This window comes from Cebidichthys violaceus, unplaced genomic scaffold (genome assembly GCF_023349555.1).
Source record: "Cebidichthys violaceus isolate CVI_PGR_0920_01 unplaced genomic scaffold, fCebVio1.0.p SCAF_28, whole genome shotgun sequence".
Taxonomy (NCBI): Eukaryota; Metazoa; Chordata; class Actinopteri; order Perciformes; family Stichaeidae; genus Cebidichthys; species Cebidichthys violaceus.
The window spans coordinates 194,292-211,663 of record NW_027176461.1 but is presented as its reverse complement, the minus strand read 5'-3'; the positions used below and the strand labels follow the sequence as shown (position 1 = coordinate 211,663).

Sequence of the window (17,372 nt, the reverse complement as noted above, 5' to 3'; positions counted from 1 at the left end):
CCTTTTTTTTATTAATGTTACATATTAAAAAGTGATTTTGTTTTTGTTTGTACAGTGTTGAAGCTATGCAGACGCTGGTCAAAGGCAGGACTGTGCTCAGTCAAAGCCAGGTCAGCCGTCTCCATATATGAAGCCATAATTATTTACAGTAGTTGAAGGTCCATGACTGTTTTGGCAGCGATCAGATTGTGACTAAAGATGTTCCCGGGGGAACCAAAGAGAAAGAAATGCAAATACTGAAGACACAGAGTGAAGGAACATACCCAACTTTTTGTACTGATTTCTTTTTTTCACGTGTTTCTATATATTTGTATGTGTTCATTTTGTAAAAAGCATTGTTATTTATGTTTTGACGATGTGTTGTAAGTGTATTTTTTTTAATTATAAACACCCTGCTTCCTGATGCTAATAATATGGTATGTGGCCTGTGTGTTTGGCCGTTTTATAAGAATACAATACATATTGAAAGTGAATTGTTGTTTTGCATTTTTTTTATCATCTGTGTCCAAGAATTATCCTTAAGCATCAACAGTATATCAGAATGTTAAATTCCTTCATTTAATCATTTGCAATTACACTAAGTATGCTTTGGTATTGAACCTCTGTTCTTCAGACACATTTAGATCAGCACTAAAGATAGAGTATTAAAAACAAGTACCAAAAGCTGACAGTAAATGCTTACTCAGATCTGTATCTTCTTTCTCTATTTTACTTTCTTAATGCTTTTGTTCTTCATATTTGTGAAGTGGGGGGGAACAACTCGCAAACAATAGCCAGCCCTCATCCTAAGCAATGGGCCCCTTTTTTAAATAACATTTTGTTTTTGTTAGTCAGAATGTAAACCCAACATGTTACTTTTTGTAACTTTTCTCTTTGATGCACCATCACACAGTTTCATTTGAATATCATATCAAGGCCCAAAGAGGTAGGATTATCGAATGTTTCACAAAAACGCACATTTTTGGGGGAGCTGCTAACTGCTCATAGGATTTAAACAATGGATTCAAACAATGCTTTATATTTTATAAACTTAGGCTTATGTTCTTTTTAAAGTACAATCTTCATCTGAAAAGTAGGTATGTCAGTCAGATACATGTAATGCACTAAAAAGTACAACATTTCCTTATAAGATGCAATGAAATAGAGTAAAGTACCTCAAAACACTTTAATAATTGTACTTAATTACTTTCTACTGCTGTCAGATTACCTGACGTGTTTTAACTCTGGTGTAAATGAACGGACACGCGTTGTACCGTGAGGCTCTTTCTCCAGGACTTGTCTCCATGCGCAGGCCTCTGTTCTCTGTGAATGGCACGCAGAGGCAGCAGTGGAGGTGACATTTCTGAGAGGGGTCTCGGTGGGTGTTTTGTGTGCGATAGGACGGGCGGGGTGGAGTGGAATCCGGGGTGGTGTACAACAGATCATAAGTGTCTCTGCCATTTAGAGTCACCGGCTCTTGTCAGGAATGTCCGTCCCCTGCGCGCACAGATCATGTATGCGCGCCCACTTTATTTTTAACCCGGCAGGGTGGGTCAGTCGCTGGCTTTCGGGAATGACCGTGGAGCGCGCGGCGCCTACAGCCCCTTTCCCTCGTCCCCCCGTGCAGGACCGTGCCCTCCTCGCGCTGTGTGGAGACCTCCGTCCGCTCTGACCAGGACCCCCGCTGCTTCAATGGGATTGTAATTGGTTTGTTGGCAGGGAGAAGACTCAAAGATAAACACTTTCCGACAGGATATCATCCAGAAGCAAGTAAGTGTAAATTGAAAGCAGAGCTAGTTGCGACAATTGTTAAATGAAATTATTGATCTTTAGCCAAATAGTTTCTGTCAGCGGTCACCGAATGGCGCTCATTCCATTTAAGCTGCGATTGTTTGCCGTTGTTTGAAGTGGAGTTAAAAGTTTCCTCCGGTCCACCTGTTGGACGGGGCTGCCACGTTCAACAATGACGTCGTTTTCAAAAAGCTTTCACACTAATTATTTTTTAAATGAATGCACTCTGCTATTAAAACGCCCCAATTTTAGTTAAACTAACATTTCGAGTTATCAGTTTGTTATCTTTCAGTGTAAACCAGCAGTGACTCGTTGGAAATGCGCACAATGACGTCACTGCGCATGTTTGCGCGTGCAAAAGTGCGCCCTCCAAAAGTTTTCTTTGATCCTAAAGAGTGATGGAGAAGGTATTTAGATACTTTACTCAAGTAAAAATGTCAGTGCTGCAGTATAAAAATACTCCATTATATATATATATATATATATATATATATATATATATATATATATATATATATATATATATAGATATATATAAAAAAAAGTCTCACCTCAGTAAAAGTACACAGTTATCAAAATGTACTTTAAAGTATCAACATGAGAGTGCTAACTCAGAAAAAATGTTACACTACTGTCATATTGTTTATTATTATTAATACTATTTACTACTACTATTATTATTACTGATACATTTATGTAGCAGAGTTTAAACTACACATGGCTATTTCTCCCTCTCAAATGTTGTGCATACAATCGTAAAACTCAAGTAAAAGTACCTCAAATGTGTACTTAGCTACAGGACTTGAGGTGTACTTAGTTATATTTCACCACTGATGTGAATCTTAGCCCAGGTACTTTCCACAATTTCATAACGTGCTTATTCCATCCTTGATCAGATAAAGTATGGTGGCTTCTGGAATAATAAAATGTTCCCATGAGTAAAAGAGACGCTCCCCTCGTTCCCCTTAAAAGGACAAGTTTGTGAGTGTGACTCCATGTCTGGACGAGCTGGGACTTGTAAACACACTCCAGAAACAATCGATTTATTATAACCAAACTCAGCATTGTTGCAGTCAAAACATTATTGACCATGACAAAGGAACTTTTTTTCCTCACAGCCTGTGTTCCTAATCAATATAGAAGTATGGATTATGCTTAACAGAGTGTTTTTATGCTCAACTCCCCCGTTGTCTTTCTTATATCTTGTTAAAGTACATGAGTAGTGGTTAGTTCGATGCTATTGGCAGTTTGAGGAGATTTTTTTTGAGCTGCAGACTTTGATAGTCAATCAGGCCAGTACCCAACCCCCCTTCCTCCTCTCCTTCCATATTGATCTCTGTCCACTTTGTATTTATGCCTCAGATTTACTCTCTGCCGGACCACAGGCCTCCCATGCCTCCCTTTCCTCAGTCCAGTTGCTGCTACAGTTTCACACACTCACACACACACACACACACACACACGCACACACACACACACACACACACACACACACACACACACACACACACACACAGTAGGTCATTCATCTCGACCACACCCGTCTCTTATTTCATCCTCTCCATCTGAATCTGTGCTGCTCAGAATAATGTGCTCACAGCTTAATGTGCTGTGCTCCTCAGAGTGCATGCATAAACACAGAGTACTTACAGCTGGGAGCAACGTTTCCAGACTTATTATTCATCTCAGGTGCTGATTCGATGTTTGCGTTGTATATATTTGTTTACAGTGTAATTTGGCAGTAACAACAAAAGAGGAAAACAGGTGCAGTCAATTAAAATCACAAGCAGTGGAAAGGTTATCATGAAAGAATAGGGTTTTTTTTCCTCACACCTCAAAAATAGATTTGTTTATTCTAACTCGGGTAAAAATCTCATTCACACCTTTTAACCATTTCCCCAAAAAACGTTATGTGCAGAGCTGCATCCGCAGATATCAAAACACATGACTTTTGATTAAAATATATATATACATATATATATATTTTTTTTTATGAGGTCAAGCAGCACTTGAATATCTGGAGAAATTCAAGCCAACATTTTAATCATCCTCCTTTTGGCATTTAAACAACTTCTGAAAAATCATCCAGAGCCTTTGAGTCATCATCTTACAATGTGGAGCCACAAAAATGATGAAATACTGGACCGTGTGAGGCCTTAGAGGTGATGGAAAGCAATACAAGAGGGTGCCAACGTATTACATGATTTGTCTTACAGGCCAATAAAAACTTTAAAGTTTGTTATTTGTATCAGCCTCATGTCAAATACCTCATAATGTTAACAATGATAACATTGCTTATAATAGGATTACATCATTTATGTGTTAATGATCTTCTCTTTATGGAATTCTGACATGTAGAAACTAGGGCTGAAGGGATTAGTTATTGATGTGCTGGTTGATTGTCAGAATGTTAATTGTCAAATGTTGATAATTATAATCGTTTAAGTAATTTATCAAGACAAAAAGTGGCACATTCACTGTTTTGAGCCTCTTAAATGTGAGGATTTCCTGCTTTTTTTCTACTGTATGACATTGTAATCATCATATCATATTTTATTTATTTGTTTTTCTGTTGATCAAGCTGAACTAATCTGTTAATCCATTAATCCTTACAGCTTTGCATTAAACCTGATTGAAAGGTTAGTCGATAAGGAAAATAGTTGTTAGTTGCAGCTGTGATGGAAACTAGTTTTCAGTAATCACTGCTGTTTCTTAGAGATTTGCGTTCTATGCATTTGCATATGTAACACTTCCTCAGCACTTTAATTATGGTGATTTCATTTTATTTTTAGATGTTTATTCTGCGTTACAGAGGCTTATAGCTGACAGGGTGACCTACTGTGAGTGAGGTATGTAAGAGTTCTGTCTCTTGCTCAAGGACACCACAAGAGGACACCTCACTATTGACAGACACACTCTTGCTGTGGCAGGCGGTGAACTTCCCATCACAGGACTGTCTATAAGTAGGAGGCCAGCTTGCCTTTAATACAGCTCTAAATGGAGCCTAGTGCCGTCTCACAGAGTACAAGTCCCAGCTCACACACCTAATTTGCTGCGGTTTGTGTTTGGCTTCGTCACGATTAGAGTCTTATAGGTTCTTTTGAACAGCTGACGGCTTGTGGATACGAGGTTTTGTACGGCGTGTAAAGAGGGTTTGTGCAGTTTGAGTGTGTTGTGCAGTGGTCCTGTTCAGGTTGTGTGTGAGGTGATAAGGGGATCCCCAGTGGTGGGTGGAGCATTCGATAAGAGCCCTCTGCAGAGGACTGATACTGAGCAGGAGGAGGGAGACCTGTAGGGTGCCCTCATTGTGCTTCACTGAGGGCCTCTTCTCTGAATGCAGATCAGTAGTGAAGTCAATCAGCAGTGATGGAAAGTATATTTACTCAAGCACTGCACTTAAGCACAATTTTAGGCACCTGTACTTTACTGGAGTATTCACAGGTTCTGCTACTTTGTACTCCACTTTAATTCAGAGGCAAATATTCTAGTTACTTTGCACCACTGTAAACTCAGAAATGTGTTGCAGATTGTTTACATTATCTCTATTTGTAGTTTTAATGTCCTCACTTAAATTTCTGATGACAAAAAATATACCAAAAATATGTGGTGTTTAGCGACTGTAGTACAGTATCAATGCAAGTTGTATTTCCCGCCTCATTTCACCTCACGCGCTTTTCACAAATAACCACTAATGGAAACGCACAAACTCACTCACACACACACACACACACACACACACACACACACACACTCGCAGTTCAAACTACGTGAGCTGCATCATTCAAAAGACGGTGGTTTCGTCATGTTGTGCAGTCCAGAGGGGTTGCCCCCCCCCCCTGTGTGGCATGATAAGAGAGCTATGCTGCACCCAGATAGACAGCTATCTGAGCTGCTACCCGTCAACCCGCCATTCCACACAAAGAACACACAGACACACGGCCGGGTGGCGGTTGAGCAAAGGGACACGCACACAAAATGGAGATTGTGAGGAGCTTGTGGGGCCAATTTGAAAAGTTATAATAGGCGTGTAAAAATATACCTGCACCACATCTGAGATCACAAAGATTTCTTCAAATTGCCAAAATTACATTCTCATTGCCACGTATAGATACAGCTCCTCCCCAGTGGGGTTGATAAATTGAAACTTAACTCTAAATTACAAACCAAATGGCAGCGAGATGGTGGTCCTTACAGAGAGAGTTGGATTCACAAGTCAGCATCATTTTCAGCATCAGTGGGGCTTTAAATAGTTGTTTTTTATTTGTATTTGTCTTAGTATTGGTCTTTAAAACATAAGAAAACAGTGAATGTTGTAGACGATGTTTTTGAGGCCAAGATTTGTTTCGACACTTCAAAACGAAGCAAAGTCAATTTCTTAGCTGGAACCTGAAATTAATCAACTGAAATGTTACACTGATCGTTGCAGCTGTACCATACAGTATCCTGCTTGAAATATGAATTTGTGTCTGATATGGTCTTAACCTTTCTTACTTTGTTAGAAATTCTTAAAAGTAAATTGACTCCACTGACAAACATCTCTGAATGTGTAAATATTGTTTAAGTAGTCTCATTTGAACCCCAGTTATTCATCATAACAACACCTGTCTGTCTGTCCTCTCTGTTTCAGACTGCCTCCAGTAGTCGAGGTCCATCCTGTCATTTCGTCCCCTCCACTCATTTCCCACCACACTCAGACCACCCGAGGGACGCCGCCTGCTGTCCCCTCACCCGCTTGCCACGCTGGCTACCGCCATGACTTCCACCACAGACTTTGACAATGCGGAGATCACGCAGCAGTACAGCCGCATCAACACCCGCTTCGACCTCACCGACGAGGATCTAAACAATGACAACAGCTCCGCCAGGCTGTTTGAACGCTCGCGCATCAAGGCCCTCGCAGGTGAGTGCATGCATAGTAAACAGGCTGTGCCCTCCCTGAGGCATTTGTGGGACACATTTTTGAGATGACAGCGTCTTTTTAAGAACATGGGAAGGGCAGAAAGGTTGAGCTATAATGGGGGTCTGTTTAACTTTGGCAGGTTTGAATGGGCTTGAATGTGTCACTGATCTTCACTAAGATTCTTTCAAAAAAATCACAAAATCACTCTTCAGTTGACCCATGATTTTAGTCCAAAGTTCTAAACTAGAGCTCTGCAGGTGTTGTTGTGTGTGTGTGTGTGTGTGTGTGTGTGTGTGTGTGTGTTTTTGTGTACATGTTACTCGTGGTGTCACACACCCCCAGCAGCTGAGGCCTGACAACCGCTCCGCACCCTCCGCAAGTAACTGGGATCGCTTGCACATTCCCAGAATGTCCAACATCTGACCGATCTGGACAGCTGCCCCGCCCGTCTGCCTCCCATAGCACACATCTCTGGCATTTCAGGCTGAGCTGGTGAGCCGTTACTCCACCTGTGGAGCGACTGCTTGGGGTTTTAAAATAGCAGTGTTTCTGCGGTGGATGGAAGCGTAGCAGAAACAGGGAGTTGTGGGCCCCAGTGTGAATATTTTTGTAAACCCGTAGTCACAAGAGAGGTCAGCCACAAAGTGGGAAAACATGAATTTGGCTCTGTGGAGACGGCACTGAAATCTTTTCATACTTTTTTTTTCATAGCTTAATTCGTAAGATATAAACTTGTATTTCTACAAACCCCTTTTACCAGCCGTGACTCTGGTACTGTTTTTACCCTCATGAGTCTGTGTGTGTGTGTGTGTGTGTGTGTGATCATCACATCAAAATGTGGTCCCGGAGACACCTACTGTAGCCGTTTTCAGTATATTTTCTCATTGTTACCAAAACAAATGAAAAGACCAAAACCAACAATGACTTGAAACCTCCAGTGAGTATTGCCTGTGATAGAGTGCCATAGAGCTCCATTGTTGTCCTAAAAAAACACATCAGTGAGCCACACTGAGTGACATGTTCCTTCATTACCATGAACATGTGTAGGTTATTTTGAGTTGACCTCAAACACACAATCCTGTGAGCATGGGAGAGGTTTGCCTTCAGGGCTTTCTGCCAGAAATCTCCTTAGGTCTAGGCAACAAACCATCTTGGTAAGTTTTAGGAAAAGATCATTGTTTGGGTCAAAATAAACCCTTTCTGGCAGAAAGCCCTGAAGGCAAACTTCTCCTGTGTGCCAACTGTGCTGCTGTAAATAATCACCAGAGCACCAAATGTGTATTAATCGGCAGCAAATATTCCCCTCCAAAAACAACAATATTTACTTTTGTTTGAGTAACGTTTGCTAAACAACTTCAGTGCCCAGCTGTTCATAGCACTGGTCCCAGAGATTGTATTGACCACTGTGGTTAGCAAAAATACTTAAAGTGACAACTCTGTCAGAAATGCAAGAGAGGAAGAAACTTTGGATGACAGCATCCTCAAACAAACCGTAATACTAAACTTATGATCATATGTTGTCTTCCACATACATGAAATCTGCACATGCACTTAGTCCTCCACATCGTGCACTGTTTCCTGTGAGTCCCTTGTGGTTTTGGTACCTCTTCTGTAATAATGAAACATTTTATGTGGAGCATTGCGTCAGGCTTTGATTTTGCTGAATTGTGTCAGCTGCTTCATTCATGCCTCATAATCATTGGCTCATACATCAGTTGCTTGGCTACCAGCTGACTAGCACCATCCAATCACCTCACAGGTGTACGTCTGCAGGTCACTCCACCACCCTGACTTTCTCCTGATGTGCTTTGAGTATTGTTGACTTTGATGTTGACAATGAGATCAGTCGTGTTAGTGAGTGGGTGTGTGATCAAGGCTAATCTCGCGTACTGCTGCACCAAACTGCCTAATATTTTTGGTGCTCATTCATGGCTGCTTGTTCAAGGCCCTTTCTGGGTTGCAGTGACTCACACTTTCTCAAAAACACCTTTTATTGCCTGTTTGATACTGCCATTGATTGACTGCTGTCTGCTTACTCCTCACTTGCTACTGTTAACCAGCCGGAAGGGGCCGCAAGTGGGACACGATGGGGGGAAAACATGTGTTTGGCTATCAGCTGACAGCTAAAAGAACTACACACACTGCTGACTGCATCGCCGGCGCTCAGATGCTGCTCTGTGGCTGGAGACACACTTATTCTGTACCTTTTTATTGGGCATCAACCAGTACCGTAACAGAAACACGTGAGGTCCCCCCACAGAATAACCCTGAGAGGCCCCCCCCCATATAGGCAACCTGGCTGTCAAAGTATAACGTTAGCTACGTGGTAATGTTAGCTATAGCAAACAGTACAATACCTGTCTCTTCTGGCAGATTAGTGCATCCTTCACCGGCCGGTCGAAAAATACTTGTTATTTTTGGAAGTTTGGCATTCAATTCAGCAATTTTCTGTTTTGAATGCCACTTTTGGGCACTGCTTTTGAATTTGAATTTCAGGAAAAATCAGTGCTAACGTTACTGAGTGAATCATTGCTAACGTTAGCTACCTATTTGCCGCGGGCGCGTCGGTTTGTGACCTTCTGACCTATGTCCTTCTGACCTATGTCGTCACGTCACTAACCTAGCTAACAAAGAAAGCACAATTAAATAAATATATTCTTTATTTTTATATCAACTCTGGAAACACTGACAAGACAATAAGACCATAGTGTGCATCCCATGTAATTCAAATTGAAAAAAAAAAAAAAAACTTTTTTTTTGGGGGGGGGGGGGCTGCGGGGGTAATCTCTACGGGTCTGGCATCAAACTCACGGATATACTTGTAGTCTAGACGGGGGGGGTTAACCAATTGTGTGTTGTATTCATTCAATCAAACATTACAGCAGTGGCCGTTGCAGACACACCTGGCAGAGATCTGCACTCTATTGAGTGCACCTTCTATTTTTTCTTGTATTCATTTGTTCAGGGGGGCAGAGAGATTTGCTCTAAATGGTCAATACCTTGATGTATAAGTGTGTCTGACTGAAATTGAGAAGCAGTTTCAGACTGCAAGTGCATTAAATGTCTCTTCCTGAAAAAGTGCTGGCCATAAAGAGTATAAAAAATGGGGTTTGATATAATGAAAGGTTACAAGTTCAATAACTGTCTGATTTGAACATTTGATGCCAGCTTTCAGTACTTGATGCTACACACACATATCTGTCTATAAAGACACAATACAAAGTATTGAGGTTTGATATCTAGCCCAACATCTGGGTGGCATAAAATATTTAGTCGTGTCCACACCGTTTATTGGGCAGTGCTCTCACCACTTCTCTTGCTGTCTCTTTAAGTGATGAAGGCTTCTGTGTGGGTGTTGGTGATATTGTGTTAGAGTGCTGCTGCACTGATGTTTCTGTAATGCAATCAGTGTTTCCTGTTAGAGCGAAAGAGAGAGAGAGAGACAGCGAGAGAGAGAGTGGTAAAAGAGGGAGGAAAGTCAAGAGAGAGGCAGGAGATGAGAGAGGCTCTGAATGACGCCCGCTGCTGATTTACAGCTTGTGAACTTAGAAATATGTACCCAGCTTGCCATCAAAGCACATACATAACATATTGAGTAGCCATCCATTTGCACTCCTCCTTACATAAACCTAATAAAGACATGTTCCTTTGAGATAGACAGTTTCATGTTGGATTATTAGCACAGGAATTACACTTCACATTCAGTGATGTCACGACTGAGTGGGAGTGCTGTGTAGAGGGAGGGAGTCTTGTGAGCACGTGGACATATTGGAACATATTGTATGCATGGATGGGGCTAAAGAAACCACTCTGAAGTGAACCAAAGGCTGCCAGAGAGTGGAGGCATAGCATCATCACGGCAGCAGTGAGGAGAGAGTGAGAAAGAGAGAAGGAGGGAGGGAGGGAGCAGGAGTGAACACAAGAGAGATCTGGAAAGGAGGACAGAGAGCCAAGAGACAGAGAAGAGGAGAGACGCGGAGTGCCAAGCTCCTCTGCTGGCTCCAGGCTGTCTTGTTGTTGTTTGGGGGGTCAAGATGAGCAGCCCGTGCCTGCTGCGCGCTGCCCCTATAAGCCAACCCCGGCTCCGAGAGGTCAAGATCAGCCTGAAGGCCAGCAGCAGGGAGACCACATCCATCCGGGGCAGCAGCGGAGGGACCAAGGAGGCTGCCAGTCGACCCTATGCCCCGGCAGAGAAAGAGGCCCCCGTTCGGGTCGGCATCAGCATCAGCCGGAGCAGGAGCACCCCGCCGGTCCACCGGACCCAGAGAACCGAAAGCAAGAAGGCAGCGAGGGGAAGCAGCAGCAGCAGGAAGCAGCAGGAGCCTGAACACCACCCAGAGAGGAACGGCACTCTCCTGCACATCCCGGTCGCCGTGGCGCCCGCGGGACTCTCCCCCTTCTCTTCGTCCTCCTCCTCGTCCTCCTCCTGCACCCCCAGACGCCAGCGGCCCTCTCACCCTCAACCTCCCCCCGCCCTCCTCTCTTCCTCCTCCTCCTCCTCAGCTAAAAGTATGAAGCGGGCGCGCTGGCTGAGTTACAGCACCTCCAACATCTGTTTCAACTCCATCCTGGATGGACGCTTCAGGCAGTTGCAAGGTACAGGGTCCTGATGGAAGAGCTGCGTGTGTTTGTGCATCTGTGATGTGTTTCGGAGAGAGTTTGTCCACCCTCCGCTGCCTCTCTGATGAGACAGAGAGAGATAACACTTTTCCAATCATGCCCCTCCCTTCCCCAACTTGTGTTTGTGTTTAGACCGGGTCGGGATCGCAGGGAGCTCGAGCTGTGAGCAAGTGTTAGTTTCCAATCCTGCTGTGAGAACTGGAAAAAGGTAGCAGCAAATAGAATCTGAGCTTACAAAGCGGTGTCCCTTTTATTGAATGTATAGGGTAGTAATTTATTTATTTCCAGGGAGCCGTAGCTCTGCCCCAATTGTTCACTGACTTGGCTTTGAATAATTCATAGGCAAACTCCTAAAAAGGTTGTGATGTTTTCCCTTCCAAAGGTAGTGTTATGCACTCTTAGGTGCTCCTTTTTCTTAAAATAACTTACATATTCATCATTTTAGCTTGTCACCTATACTCCATATGGCCCTTACTCTTCACAAACTGTTTCAAAGAACAAAGCACAAGTGTGTTTTCATCCTAGCCTCCTTTTTTACCTGAATGATTGCGTTGGCGGTGTTAAAAAAAGAATCAATTTCTCTGGCGGTTTAACTTCTTTCTGAGTATGTTATTAAGGTTTTAAGTGAGAGGTTTGCCGTCACTGTGGATTTTTGTTAGCTAGTCACTATGCTGTCCAACTCCCCGGTGACAGGAGTGCATTAGTGAGAGGAAGAAAATGGAGGAGACGATGGAGGAACAGAGAGGGAAACATGCTTTTTTTTCTGCCTCTGCTAGATTTCAAGTATAGACTGATTCTGAAGACTGCAGAGTCAACTGATACATGAAGCGGTAAACTTCTGAAGCTCTCCCAAATTAGAGTGGTTGTTCAGAGCCAAGTGTATCGATCCACCAATTGCATGTCATGGAATTTTATTTACTTTTTCTTTACCCGTTATTTGGGAGATCTGGTCAACACTGCAGCAGAATGAAGTTGGACAGAACAACAATAGCAGAAAAACACGACTAATAAATAGAGGAAGACGAGGAAAACAGACTGCTTTGCGTTTATTGATTTCAACCATTCATCCATATTCTCATGTCTTTCTTGGAATTTGACAAACTCACTTGTGTTGAGTATTTCTGCTGCCCTGCTTGCAGAAAAAGTGTTTTTTCCATCCTGTCTAGTTGTTTTTTGTCACATGTTGACCTTTCCTCCTGGACACCTTTTTAGGTGCTTGATCTTCCTCTGTTTACTGTTTAAAAATGCAATCTCTCCATGAGTTTTACCCTCAAATATTGTGAACGTATGTTCTTTCAGCAGTTGTCAAGTTTTGCAGCTCATACGCTCCTTTTGCATCTTTTTATAAAAGAGTACTTTAACATTGCACCCCTTTAAGATTGTTGAAGTCATGATGGACATTTATCAAAATCAATACCACAGAAGCAGAGATATCGTCTTTTTTTTAATCCACGCATTTGTCCTCTTTCTTCATTACCCATAATTTAACTCTACTATTAAGAGTTAGGTTGGAGGGTTGGGTGTGTTATGCTAGTAGCGGCTAATGTAGCCTTGATGCTTCTATTCTCAAGCAGAGATGAGGAGCAGGTTTAAGTGGCCAGCTAAACTCACTTTCTAACTACACACCAACAGTTTCTTTTTTCATTTTCAAACTTGTAGTCTTCAGCCCCAACTGACTCAAGTGACATCACTTAAGGCAGTTTTTCAAATTTCATGCAGCTCCCTCTGAAGATACAGTACAAAAGGCATTTTACAACTTTTTTTTCACATTTGCAAAAGTACTCTCCAACACCTGTAAACAGGCTTTCATGGAGCTCAACTTTAATCCTTACAAGTCAAAATACTGGTATGTTTTGCTCTTTACAACATCAAGCAACCTTGACGGCCTCTAATGTGCATTAATCTGATGTTTAGCTGCTGCAGAATGTGAGTCCATTTCGCAAAAGCTCAGGCAATTCATCTTGAGGAAGCGTGTGAACAAAGCCGACAGAGGAGATGCTTCATCTAAACTTTAGGACAGGCTTATTAATAAAGACATTGTGTCATGACAGAAAGACAGGTAGATCTGGCAGTGCCATAACTCAGGTAGCATGTAACAGGGTGCTGCTGGACCTACAGGGCCACATCCAGTATGAGCTGACTGTGGGAAAAGAGGGATCAGGCAGCATACAGGGAAAATCCATCAGCATGAATAAGTCATTGGGCTTTTTACTGGAGTCAAAGAGTGGATGAGGGATTACACAGTAAAAGCATGTGAAACAGAGGAATGTTTAGTAAAGCTGGCATTGATATGCAAAGAGAAGAAGTTGGAAAAGGAAAGCCGCAAAACAGTGTCAGGAAGGTTGGAAACTGTGTATGACTGCTGCACTTGCTCAAAAATATTTAATTCATGTGAAAAGGCTGTATGACAATGGTAGTTTATGTTGCAGCACCACAAAGTACAACCAAACATTAAACATACAGTAAAGTTGTGGTAGACCTTCATATGAAATATTCCTGCTCCTTTCATATTTATGAACTTCACCTAAATGTGCAATGTGTAAAAAAGCCAGGCCTCCGTTTCAGCGCTGCCATGACTGAAGTGAAAAACATACAACATTGTAGCTTTCATTTACATTTAATTTTAATTAAAGACTTAATACTTAGAGTAAGTCAATGTGTGTGTTATTGGGCTTGAACACTCAAATAAGCTTAGAAATGTTATCTCGTAATTGGAACGTAACATATATTATAAAATCCTGTGCGATATTGAATTTTGCATGATTCATAGTTTGGATATTATTTAGATTTTCTGCCCAGTTCTACAATACTGCAACTGGAACGTTGAGGTTAAACAGAACTTCGTCTTCAGACTTAACGCTGAAGGCTTTGTTCAGCAGCGAGTGAACACACAGAGCTGTTGTCACATTGAGCTTGTTGAACTACTCATCTGGAGACGGCTTGGCGGGATGCATGCGAGCAGCAATCCTCCTTCCCCTCCTCCCCCTCTGTTGTCTCCTAAAAGGCCAGGAGCATCAATGTGCACTCTGGCTCCTCTCAAGGTATTGTGATGTGAGACGATACGGGAGAACCATGTGCACGTTTCGGGGATGCACTTTAATTGTCCTCCACTGTCTGCACTGTAAAATCCTCTTGAGGCAGTACCCTAAATGGTTCAGAAAGCATCATGCACACAGAGCTGTGTCTTGTTGATTTTTTTGTCCTTGCTGAAGGATTATGATGTGACACTTTGTGCTAAATCAACACTGACACTCCAGTTGGAGCTTTGAGTTATTTGCATGTTTTTAATTGCCATTACTTTTTCATGGCGTGGTGATCCGTGACGACGTAGCGGAGCGGTGCGTGCTGTTGTTCTGCTGAGGGGAGCAGAAAAAGCATGATTTATTTACTGTACTCTGCTGCACCATGTGTTTTACATACAATAACCCCTGGTTTCTTCTCTTTGATGAGGCTAAGAATGGAGCTGGAGCTTTTTTGGTGCTTACCGTGTAATTTTTAGATACTGTAGGTAATATATCTTGTTCTATTTTCCTAGTTGGGTCTCTGCAGATTAAACCTGAAAGCCTGCATCACTCTCACTCCATTACTTTCTTGCTGATCCATCTTGCCCTCAATTGCCTGGCCTCTTTTTCTCTACTTATTCTTTTTCACCTTTGCCCCAGTCTCTCCTCCTTCTTTACTCTGCTTTATTGTCTCCTTCTTAACCTTTAATCCCATATTTTTAACTCCTTCTCCCTCTTCCTCTTCTGTTCCTCCTCTTTAGCCTGTTCCTTGCTTGTTCTGCACAGCCTCGGGGCCTGAATCATTTATTACACAAATCATTAAGGATGCAATCCTTTGCACTCCGTAGTTTGAAGTCATATTTGGGTTGAGGAATAAAGAGGGCAAACTGTAGCAGGCAGACCAAGGGGAAGTCACGTGTGGCAAGATGGGACGACTGAGGGTAAAATGTCTCATCACCAGCAGTTGACCTGGTAAACGTTAAGGAGCAGTGAGTCTGTGTGTACAGTGAGTGTGAGGGGCTGGAGCTGGAGCCGTGGGTGCGATCCTGTAGTCAGCTCCGTCCTTCTGTCCTCCTTGCTCCAGATTATTCTAGAACACTCTACTGAGAGCTTCAATGAAAAACTACTCGGCCTCATCAAATGATTATTGACATTATTAGATCAATTATTTGGCCCTAAATGTCAGCAAGTTGTTAAAAAAGCCCAAGTTGCTAGAGCCAAAGGTAATATCAAAGTCTTGTTCGTTATGATCAATGAAAATAACAAAAATATTTGTGAATTTTTATATAAGAAATTACTTAAAATAAACAATATATTATTAAGATTTTTGCTGACTAATTTTCTGTCAATGAATTAATCAACTAATTGTTTCAGCTTTAATATACAGAGTCCAAAAAATAAAAAATAACCAAGCCAATTATTAGTCGCTAAGTCTATGAGGCGTGTGACACACAGGTGTGTTCAAAACTCTGATGTCCAAATGTTTCCTAGCTAATTTCAAATATAACTGCAAACTAGCTTTAGATGCCCTGTATACATTACATCTGTTGCATCTGAGTGAAGCCCTACAGAAATATTTTAAAAGATCATATTATGTGCATATGATGTTGTCGTCTCTGGATCTCATTTCTAGGCCTAGATCAATAATCAACTGGGCTGTTATAAGCTTATTGCAGATATATCGCTGTTGGTGCACATGGAGGCCGATGGGTAACAATAAATTGCAGTTGAGAAATGCCAATAATACATTTAAGGCTTAGAAACAGTGCTGCAAAAACGTTTGTTCACAGAGATGCACTGACAAGTTGATTTCATTATAAAATGTCATGCTGCTTTATATTCTGTGCTTAACTTTTAATAATAGAAGGTTTTAATCATGCAGGGCTTTTTATATGCTTACTTAATGCAGATACATCCCCCAGTCACAAGCACACACCCACTCACACCACCCCTGTTCCCATTCACATGAAGTGTGTCCACAAACAAAATAAACAGTGTATAGTACATTGGGTCATGCTGACATATGGTCCCGTCAAAATTGGTTTTATTTTTGCTGCTGAGTAGGAGGCAAATCTGCCGAGCACCGAGATATAATTTTTAAGTGTGAGCCCGGCAAGATGTGTCACCATGTGGGCAGCGCTCATCCTCCCAAAAAAGGTCTGACGCTTGTACTTTGCGCTTCTCTCTGCCCTGTCATTCCTGAGATTTCAGTGGAGGATATATACTGTACACCTATGCTTAACTATGCAGAGACCTTGTTTACTTTTTATGCATGTGATGTTATTATGCAGCACCACTTCTCTGTCTACTCTGCAAGGAGGATGAGGAGACTTGGATCATTCAAGTAAAGCTTCTCCTCGGGGAGTGTCTGTTTCGTGAAGACATGTATCGCATTTGCAGCAGGTCTGTCTACAAAAATACTGAGGTCATATTAGCAATCACGTCAAGCATCTCATACAAATGAGGGCTCCACCGCCTCCGATAATCGAGCTAAAGGTCAAAACTTTCTGCATTTTAACTGTAGTTTATTGATTGATATATACTCCAATAGAAGAGATGCGATTTGCAAATACACAGCAGGGATAACGTGACCACATCTTTTAAAGTGGCCTCATTTTTAACGTATACTCATTTGACACACGTTTAACAGTGAGGCTGTCTTCGGCAGCAGGGCAGCACTGTGATGAGGTTGACCATTTAATTGACTTTAACTGAAGTTTAAGTTATGGACATAAATTAGATTACTGGCCTAGGGCCGAGTAGGGCTGAGCAATAATTCAGTGTGATAATTTATCTTCTGTCAATGAACTCATATGGTGATAAAATTATATATATTATTATATTTATATATATATATATTATATTATATATATATATATCTTGATACACTATAGATTGATAACAACAAGCGCATACTGACTCAAATTGCCCAAAAAATCTGATCAAACTCAGTTAAATACAATGTGTGCATACATGTAAACATAGTCAGTGTATAGCTGGAAATATTTATGTATATTTATCTTTATAATTTAATAAAAATACTCAGTACTTTTCATTTATCAAGTATTTAATTCATACAG

The 17,372-nt window shown here is 41.7% G+C and overlaps 1 protein-coding gene across 2 annotated transcripts in view; it reads left to right on the top strand.

Annotated features, from left to right (window-relative positions):
• Positions 1-1,455: 1,455 nt before the first annotated feature.
• sptb (spectrin, beta, erythrocytic) overlaps positions 1,456-17,372 on the top strand; it is a 47,742-nt gene continuing 31,825 nt past the window's right edge. Inside the window, exons 1-2 of one of the 2 annotated variants that reach the window (XM_068721952.1) lie at positions 1,456-1,749; positions 6,398-6,670. In XM_068721952.1, coding sequence (XP_068578053.1) covers positions 6,523-6,670 — 148 coding nt within the window. In that variant the 5' untranslated portion in view covers positions 1,456-1,749; positions 6,398-6,522. Of the gene's footprint in view, positions 1,750-6,397; positions 6,671-9,484; positions 11,267-17,372 lie in introns of those variants that run through there. The other variant, XM_068721951.1, reaches the window with a different exon arrangement.